General features: G+C 46.0%; 1 protein-coding gene across 1 annotated transcript in view; it reads right to left on the bottom strand.

Annotated features, from left to right (window-relative positions):
* Positions 1-1,003: 1,003 nt before the first annotated feature.
* Positions 1,004-9,669, bottom strand: part of LOC311120726 (E3 ubiquitin-protein ligase TRIM71-like) — a 34,086-nt gene continuing 25,420 nt past the window's right edge. The window contains exons 3-9 of the mRNA XM_084195303.1: positions 8,557-8,691; positions 4,359-4,463; positions 4,090-4,227; positions 3,017-3,352; positions 2,693-2,854; positions 2,209-2,403; positions 1,004-2,123 (exon numbers count right to left, since the gene is read on the bottom strand). Coding sequence (XP_084051429.1) covers positions 1,605-2,123; positions 2,209-2,403; positions 2,693-2,854; positions 3,017-3,352; positions 4,090-4,227; positions 4,359-4,463; positions 8,557-8,691 — 1,590 coding nt within the window. The 3' untranslated portion in view covers positions 1,004-1,604. The remainder of the gene's footprint in view (positions 2,124-2,208; positions 2,404-2,692; positions 2,855-3,016; positions 3,353-4,089; positions 4,228-4,358; positions 4,464-8,556; positions 8,692-9,669) is intronic.

Raw genomic sequence — 9,669 nt, 5'->3', positions numbered from 1 at the left:
GGTGAGCGTTTTAGACCGCCAACAAATGATTAAACAACAAGGTGTCTTCAATGGGACCTTCTAGTTATTTCGATGCCAAACATACAGTTGGCCGTTGTGCAGAAATTCTACCTTTGGTTGACTCCACTAGTTGGTCTCTAGACCTCCATCTTTTAGAGGTCTGGTCTGCATTCACATGTTCCGGAACACTCTCTCTCTGGCATTTCAGAATGGGCGTCAATAACTAGGGTGGGGCAGTGACGTCAGAAGGGGATTGGATTAAATCCTAGGCCCCAAGAGCCAATCAGAGTGCCCCACAATTCAACCACACAGGATCGCTCTGATTTCTGATTGGCTCTCACTCCTGTTGACAGCCAATCAAGACGCCTGCTTTCTGGAGGCATCGTTATCCTTCTGCATCATTCACAACGTGATGTCACTCAAGACAGAATTCATAATCAATCTCCTAATCAACAACCGATACAACCTGATAACTCCTGATAAACTTCTAAAATATCTTCGGAGTAGACAAATGCCGTTTGTTTTTTCATATTGATTTTCATTGTTTTTTTCCTCATATAATCAGACGCATCGGGCGGGGCTGTATATAGATCCAGCTTGCTGATGCCTGAAAGGAATCAACAATGTTCAATTGATAATTTGGGACAGCAAAGAGGATCTCCCCACAACAACAACGACGACTACTATCTCATGATTTCCACCAACCATTAAACTGCATCTGTCCCAGGTCAGACTCTGGTGCCGCTGCGATCAATAAACAATAAACCAGTAAAGCTAAAAAGCAGATTATTTTGGTCAGTTTTACTTTTGTCAACATCCGTCTCCTACTGTGACCTGAGCTAACTAACGCCGATTCATTCTAACAGGTTTGGCATTACATAAAACCCTCTCTTCTGACCTCTATTATTTCAGTCTGCAACGACACTACACATGGAGAGATGAGGGGCCATGCTAAACAAAGACCTACAAACGAGCTACCCTAAACAACATGTAATGACATCACTGAACGCACTAGACTCCACTACAGGTCAGGTCAAAATGTATTTTAATTTTTATGTCTCTTTAAATAAAATAAAAGTATTGGAGGTAGACTTTTTTTATTTTCTTCTTTGTAAAACTTGACAGACTAGAGTAGACCTCTGCTCGGAGAGGGTGAGTACATTCATAAAGAACTAGATGAGGTAGGTGGCGGAGCAGAGGGTTAAAAATTATTTCAAGAAAAAGTGAGAAAAATCCCTGAGAAGGCGACGTGAGGAGAGTTTAGAGAGAGAGAGCTACGAGCATACAAGATAGAATACGGGGAAATGGTGGATCTCTTCCTTGTTACTTTCACTACTGATTATCAAATTGTCTTAGTAGTCCCCTTTGTCATACAGTATACCACAGGAATCTATTTACACAAACTAAACCTAAAAGTAAAAAATAATTACTCAAAAAAAAAATAATCTGTTTTTCCCTTAAATTTGTAATAACGCATTTCTACCTGCTCTGATCATCTCTCTTTAAACTGTCCTCTCTTTGTTGAATCCTTCTCTTCAATTTCCTCTCCCAAACAGAGAAACAGAGAGAAAACAAAGAGAAAGAAAGAAAGTGATTAGAACTCTTCAGAACTTGAGGATGCGGTTGTTTCCAAAGTCGACGACCACGATGACTCCGTCAGGTGTCACAGCAACACCGGAGGGGCGGTCCATCTGTCCGAAGCCACTCCCATGGGTGCCAAATTTGCATAAGAAGTTCCCGTTGGGCTCGAACACTTGCACCCGGTGGTTTCTCGAGTCGGCAACGATGATCCGGTTCTCCTGATCCACCGCTATGCCCTGGGGACGCAGGAACTTCCCGTTACCGGTTCCCTCTGAGCCCAGGAACCGGGCAGACTGGCAATCTGGCCGAATCACCAGCAGACGGTGGTTGTTGAAGTCTGTGACGACCAGGTGGTCCTCGTGGTTAAAAGCGACGCCGCGTGGTGAGTCAAAGTGTTTCCACAGGGCGCCCTCAAAGCCGTACTTGTTGATGAACGAGCCATCAGGGCCAAAGAGCTGGATGCGGTGGTTCCTGGTGTCAGAGACCAAGATCTTCCCCGCAGAGTTCACTGCCACGTCCCAGGGGTAGTTGAACTGACCGTTCTACAATAGAGTACAGTAGAATATAGTTATTAGTTCAGCTCTGATGAGTGTGTGTGTGTGTGTGTGCGCGTGACTGAGTTTGTACCTTAGTGCCCTTCTCGCCGAACTTGAGCATAAACTGTCCGTCGAAGGTGAACACCTGCACGCGGTGGTTGTCTTTGTCCGTTACGATGATCCGCCGTTGGCTGTCGCACGCCACGCCCGCTGGACGATCAAACTGACCGGGGCGAGAGCCCAGGGAGCCGAACTTGTGGTGGAAGGCACCGCACGGCTTGAAGATCTGGACAGTAGGAGGTAGTCGCAGAAGGAAATAATGTAAAAAAGCCACTGTTCTAAAGATGGCTAGCGAAAGCACTGTACACGCTATGCTTCAGCTCTCACTAAGAGGGCTACCAAGATATAGCTAGCATCATAGAAACATGTATCCTCGAGGCTACAGTTAAAAGCAAACGAAACAGACACTGATCTAGCAAGAGTTAACTTGCTAGCATCATAAAAAACATTTCTCCTTAGGATTACGGCTGAGTCGACACCAAACCAATCCACGACATAAAATGAATGAAACCCACCTGTACGCGGTTGTTACTGCGGTCGGCCACCACCACGTATCCCTCTTTATCCACACTGATCCCCCATGGACGACACAGCTGACCGTCCCCCTCCCCCTCGCTACCAAACGCAGACACCGCGGAACCCAGAGCCCCGTAGCGTCGCCCAGACTTCACCAGCACCTGGAACACAGGCAGGGAGAATGTTACTTAGCATTCCACGCTATCTACAGCAATGTTTCAAGTTTCATTACTTTCTCGTTGCTTAAGAGATGTGCATAGAAAATGTAGAAGTGTAAATATATAAGTTGGTTGTTATATTTATTATAATACCATACATATTACCTTGAAGGGGCTGTCCATGATGTGCTGGTTACAGACCAGAACTGACACCAGATCTTCTCCCTCAGCCTTGGGCAGGTAGCTGACCGTGTATGACCCGTTCTGGTGGTCACACACATCCGCCGTGGACAAGTTACCTTCCGCCGCTGCCATCACCACTGCTGACACCGCGTCACCGCCCGAGAGGCAGGGTTCCCCGTCGTGGTCGTAGCCAATCACGGTGAAGGAGGCGGTCTTGCCACGGAGCGCAGTCTTTAAGCCCTCGCCGTGAGCTTTGGTGACAGGAGCGAACGCTCCACTACTGATCATCCCCATGGACTGGATGGCTATGTACAGGGCCTGGTGAAGATAATATTTATATATTATCAATAATACTATTAATAAGCCATGGCCTAGGGACAAGTGGATATAGCAACGTATTTATAACGTATATGAAATTGGCAGACATGTCGATATTTCCACTCATCCAAAGAGCCACAAGAGTCTCTAACCCCTCTTACCTGGTCTGGAGGGGCGAACAGGAATCTGGCATTTACCTGGTCTGGAGGGGCGAACAGGAATCTGGCATTTACCTGGTCTGGAGGGGCGAACAGGAATCTGGCATTTACCTGGTCTGGAGGGGCGAACAGGAATCTGGCATTTACCTGGTCTGGAGGGGCGAACAGGAATCTGGCATTTACCTGGTCTGGAGGGGTGAACAGGAATCTGGCATTTACCTGGTCTGGAGGGGCGAACAGGAATCTGGCATTTACCTGGTCTGGAGGGGCGAACAGGAATCTGGCATTTACCTGGTCTGGAGGGGCGAACAGGAATCTGGCATTTACCTGGTCTGGAGGGGTGAACAGGAATCTGGCATTTACCTGGTCTGGAGGGGCGAACAGGAATCTGGCATTTACCTGGTCTGGAGGGGCGAACAGGAATCTGGCATTTACCTGGTCTGGAGGGGCGAACAGGAATCTGGCATTTACCTGGTCTGGAGGGGCGAACAGGAATCTGGCATTTACCTGGTCTGGAGGGGCGAACAGGAATCTGGCATTTACCTGGTCTGGAGGGGCGAACAGGAATCTGGCATTTACCTGGTCTGGAGGGGTGAACAGGAAACGGTCGTCCTCCTGTGGCTGCAGCAACCCTCTGAGAGACTTCAGCTCCTGGACCTGGGTCAGCATACGCTCTCTGGCCAGCAGCACGTCCAGGTAACAGCCCTCGTCCAGCACCTGATGAGTTATGAGGTGAGGAGACATGGACGCCATAGTTAGCAGTAACAATGAATTACTTTCAACACAGCATTTATAAACCTGGTCGTCTTGCGCCCCTCCCCCCCCCGGACATGCACCTTTTAACATACCTGGTTGACTGCTGCGATGGTGCTGTCCAGCTTGGTCAGGTTCTGATGCAGCTTCTCTACCTGCAGGTACAGGGACTTGGCTTTCAGTTGGCGGATCTTTTCAACCTGGGAGAGGGAGAAGGGGGAGATGAGTTAATGTGGGTAAGGGCAACCTCCAGCAGTGTGAAAATAGAGGTTTGTTAAATCTCAGATTGATGTAGATCAGTGTACAGGTTACAGTTAGCTGTGGGACACATACAGTGACAGCACTGACTAACAGACAGAACAGGCCATTCAACAGGGGTGTGAAGGTAATCAAAAGCTAGGGGTTAACATTACTACACAACACTCAACAAAAGGCCAACCTGTCTCTATGTTAAAGAGAAGGATTAAATCCCCAGCCTTTCTGGTTCCATGTTAAAGAGAAGGCCAAACCCCCCAGCCTGTCTGGTTCCATGTTAAAGAGAAGGCCAAATCCCCAGCCTGTCTGGTTCCATGTTAAAGAGAAGGCCAAATGCCCAGCCTGTCTGGTTCCATGTTAAATAGAAGGACTAAATCCCCAGCCTGTCTGGTTCCATGTTAAATAGAAGGACTAAATCCCCAGCCTGTCTGGTTCCATGTTAAAGAGAAGGACTAAACCCCCAAGCCTGTCTGGTTCCATGTTAAAGAGAAGGACTACATCCCCAGCCTGTCTGGTTCCATGTTAAAGAGAAGGACTAAACCCCCCAGCCTGTCTGGTTCCATGTTAAATAGAATAACTAAATCCCCAGCCTGTCTGGTTCCATGTTAAAGAGAAGGCCAAATGCCCAGCCTGTCTGGTTCCATGTTAAAGAGAAGGACTAAACCCCCCAGCCTGTCTGGTTCCATGTTAAATAGAATAACTAAATCCCCAGCCTGTCTGGTTCCATGTTAAAGAGAAGGACTAAATCCCCAGCCTGTCTGGTTCCATGATAAATAGAAGGACTAAATCCCCAGCCTGTCTGGTTCCATGTTAAAGAGAAGCACTAAACCCCCAAGCCTGTCTGGTTCCATGTTAAAGAGAAGGACTAAATCCCCAGCCTGTCTGGTTCCATGTTAAAGAGAAGGACTAAATCCCCAGCCTGGCTGGTTCCATGTTAAAGAGAAGGACTAAACCCCCAAGCCTGTCTGGTTCCATGTTAAAAAGAAACACAAACCCCCAGCCTGTCTGGTTCCATGTTAAAGAGAAGCACTAAATCCCCAGCCTGGCTGGTTCCATGTTAAAGAGAATGACTAAATCCCCAGCCTGTCTCGTTCCATGTTAAAGAGAAGGACTAAACCCCCAGCCTGTCTGGTTCCATGTTAAAAAGAAACACAAACCCCCAGCCTGTCTGGTTCCATGTTAAAGAGAAGGACTAAATCACCAGCCTGTCTGGTTCCATGTTAAAGAGAAGGCCAAATCCCCAGCCTGTCTGGTTCCATGTTAAAGAGAAGGACTAAATCCCCAGCCTGTCTGGTTCCATGTTAAAGAGAAGGACTACATCCCCAGCCTGTCTGGTTCCATGTTAAAGAGAAGGACTAAATCCCCAGCCTGTCTGGTTCCATGTTAAATAGAAGGACAAACCCCCAAGCCTGTCTGGTTCCATGTTAAAGAGAATAACTAAATCCCCAGCCTGTCTGGTTCCATGTTAAAGAGAAGGACTAAATCCCCAGCCTGTCTGGTTCCATGTTAAAGAGAAGGACTAAACCCCCCAGCCTGTCTGGTTCCATGTTAAAGAGAAGGACTAAATCCCCAGCCTGTCTGGTTCCATGTTAAAGAGAAGGACTAAATCCCCAGCCTGTCTGGTTCCATGTTAAAGAGAAGAACTAAACCCCCAGCCTGTCTGGTTCCATGTTAAAGAGAAGGACTAAATCCCCAGCCTGTCTGGTTCCATGTTAAAGAGAAGGACTAAACCCCCCAGCCTGTCTGGTTCCATGTTAAAGAGAAGGACTAAATCCCCAGCCTGTCTGGTTCCATGTTAAAGAGAAGGACTAAATCCCCAGCCTGTCTGGTTCCATGTTAAAGAGAAGGACTAAATCCCCAGCCTGTCTGGTTCCATGTTAAAGAGAAGGACTAAATCCCCAGCCTGTCTGGTTCCATGTTAAAGAGAAGAACTAAATCCCCAGCCTATCTGGTTCCATGTTAAAGAGAAGAACTAAACCCCCAGCCTGTCTGGTTCCATGTTAAATAGAGCCTTTTAGCAGAAACAAAAGAGAGAAGGGGTCTTTGTTAGACCCTGTTGGAAGTAGAAGTGTCGTTTGCATCAGAGAGAATCCTGTTACGGAGACAGGAGGGACCTGGGTCTGACCCCAACCTGGGTCTGTCTCACACATACACGAAATGCTACAGAAATCTCCCCATCACCTCTTTAGGTCTACATACACACACACACACACACAAAGAAAGACGGCTTAGATTTCAAAGAGAGGGAGCGAGTGTGTATGTGTGTGTATGAGTGGGGGTAAGGGGGTTAGCCTGTAATGACTTCATCAGGAGAGCAAAGTAAGCTGTGTTCTGTGGGTCTATACTAGGGCTTTAAAGAGAGAGTACACGGCTAAGTGAAAACCTCCTGTATGATCTTCTGACCACACACACCGCCAGCAGCTGTGAGATGGATGGTAGGGTCGTTTTTTAATAGCGCTAGCGGAAGGCTATGAGTAACCTACACACATGCATGAACGCAAATGCACACACAAATATGAGTATCTGCATGAGTTATCACAGGCTATTAGGGTTTCACATTAGTTGATATATCTGATTCTACAGCTCCAACAGCAGCCCATTCTTCAGAGTCAGAGCGAGTTGTATATCATAGCCTTGAGATACTGGCTACTGTTTACCCAGTGTGTAAGTTGTCTTGGCTACTGTTTACCCAGTGTGTAAGTTGTCTTGGCTACTGTTTACCCAGTGTGTAAGTTGTCTTGGCTACTGTTTACCCAGTGTGTAAGTTGTCTTGGCTACTGTTTACCCAGTGTGTAAGTTGTCTTGGCTACTGTTTACCCAGTTTGTTAGTAGTGTTGGCTACTGTTTACCCTGTCTGTTAGTAGTGTTGGCTACTGTTTACCCTGTTTGTTAGTAGTGTTGGCTACTGTTTACCCAGTGTGTAAGTTGTCTTGGCTACTGTTTACCCTGTTTGTTAGTAGTGTTGGCTACTGTTTACCCTGTCTGTTAGTAGTGTTGGCTACTGTTTACCCAGTGTGTTAGTAGTGTTGGCTACTGTTTACCCTGTTTGTTCGTAGTGTTGGCTACTGTTTACCCTGTCTGTTAGTAGTGTTGGCTACTGTTTACCCAGTGTGTTAGTAGTGTTGGCTACTGTTTACCCTGTCTGTTAGTAGTGTTGGCTACTGTTTACCCAGTCTGTTAGTAGTGTTGGCTACTGTTTACCCTGTTTGTTAGTAGTGTTGGCTACTGTTTACCCTGTTTGTTAGTAGTGTTGGCTACTGTTTACCCTGTCTGTTAGTAGTGTTGGCTACTGTTTACCCAGTGTGTTAGTAGTGTTGGCTACTGTTTACCCTGTCTGTTAGTAGTGTTGGCTACTGTTTACCCAGTCTGTTAGTAGTGTTGGCTACTGTTTACCCTGTTTGTTAGTAGTGTTGGCTACTGTTTACCCTGTTTGTTAGTAGTGTTGGCTACTGTTTACCCAGTGTGTTAGTGAATCTTCAAATGGGCCAGCTTTTACTCTGCATTTAGGCCAGGTAAACAGAGTTTCATAAACACTGGTTCAGTCATGAGTCAAACACACACACGCACTACGCAATAGAAAACGCATAAGTCATGTGAGCGGACAGGGAGAATCAGGACATGCACCGTGAAGTGTGTATGCAGACATGTAGAACACGTCTACTGTAAAAACACACCTTCTCTTCAAAACATGTTAGTCAAACAGTGACAACACCTGTCAGATGAGCCTTCTAACCATGTAAAATCAGACAGACAGAGACCGAAAGAGAATGACAGGCAGGCAGAGAGAGACAGGCAGGCAGAGACAGACAGACAGAGACAGACAGACAGGCAGGCAGAGACAGACAGACAGAGACAGACAGACAGACAAACAGAGAGAGAGAGACAGGCAGGCAGAGACAGACAGAGACAGACAGACAGAGAGAGAGAGTGACAGAGGGAGAGAGAGAGACAGACAGGCAGGCAGAGACAGACAGACAGACAGACAGACAGAGGGAGAGAGAGTGAGAAACACACCAACACAGATGGAGAAAAGCTTACCTTCCAGAGTAGCTGACTCTCTCTCTCCTCCAGGGCTTTCATGTGTCTGCGGACCATGTTCTTCACCTCTGTCTGAACCACCTTGGCCTTGATCTCTACCTGCTCTGCTATTGCCTGGACCGTCTCCATACTCAACTAGAACAGGGGATCAAGATATTACAGGGTTAGAAATAATACACACCACCTTGATCTCCATGATACAGGACCAAATTGGGAGTACAGGGTCAAACTATGTTTGGACATAGAATACAACACCACTGGACCTTCTCCATTCTCAGATCAACAAGAACTAACCAGGATAGAAATACCACACAACACTTCAACCCAACTATGACAAAATATTAAACTATTTTTCCTGACAAACTAATGACGATAACGAGACGCTTGAAAAAAACCAGATAATTACAAATTACTTTTCAGTTTAGTTGATGAAAATGTAATGAGACGAGAATTCCACACAATACTAATCGACATTCAGTTGGACATGAATCTCCTTTCCATCTGTTTTGTCCATGCCTTCGCAGAATATTTAATGCAATCAATCCACTCATTGGACGATAACATCTTTCAGTTGCACGGGCTCCTCCCAAACACACAGCTAGGTGGTCATTTCAATCACTGGTGTCTCTTTTGAACCGACGCACAGCCAGCCAGGACACAATTGTACAAAACAATAATTTATTTGATAATCTTTGATTTCATATCGGCCATTTTTGCTCTGATCACATCAGAAGCTCTATCTTGCCATGTGCACATCTTTGTTTCAAATGCGAGTTGGTTGCTTTTTTTCCTGATTGGAAAGAAAATTGTTGTTTTTGCTGAATATTAGGAGTATAGTAACACTTCTGGCATTGTTTGAAAGCTCAGATTCTCCACCTTTCAAAGAAATCACTGTTATTTACCCCGTTCCAATGGTTACTATAAGAAAATAAGATATCAATTGTTTAACCTTGTTGCCCAGCTGTACAGTGCTGTGGAAAAATATTTGTCCCCTTTCTAATTTTCTCTACTTTTGCATATTTTTTTTAATACTCAATGTAAAATCAGATCTTCAACCAAAACCTAATATTAGATAAAGGGAACCTGAGTGAACAAATAATACAACAATTGCAT

This window comes from Coregonus lavaretus, assembly GCF_964263955.1.
Source record: "Coregonus lavaretus genome assembly, contig: HAP1_SCAFFOLD_563, whole genome shotgun sequence".
NCBI classification, from domain to species: Eukaryota; Metazoa; Chordata; class Actinopteri; order Salmoniformes; family Salmonidae; genus Coregonus; species Coregonus lavaretus.
Note: the sequence above shows the minus strand (reverse complement) of the source record. Positions and strands in the feature narration are given on the sequence as shown.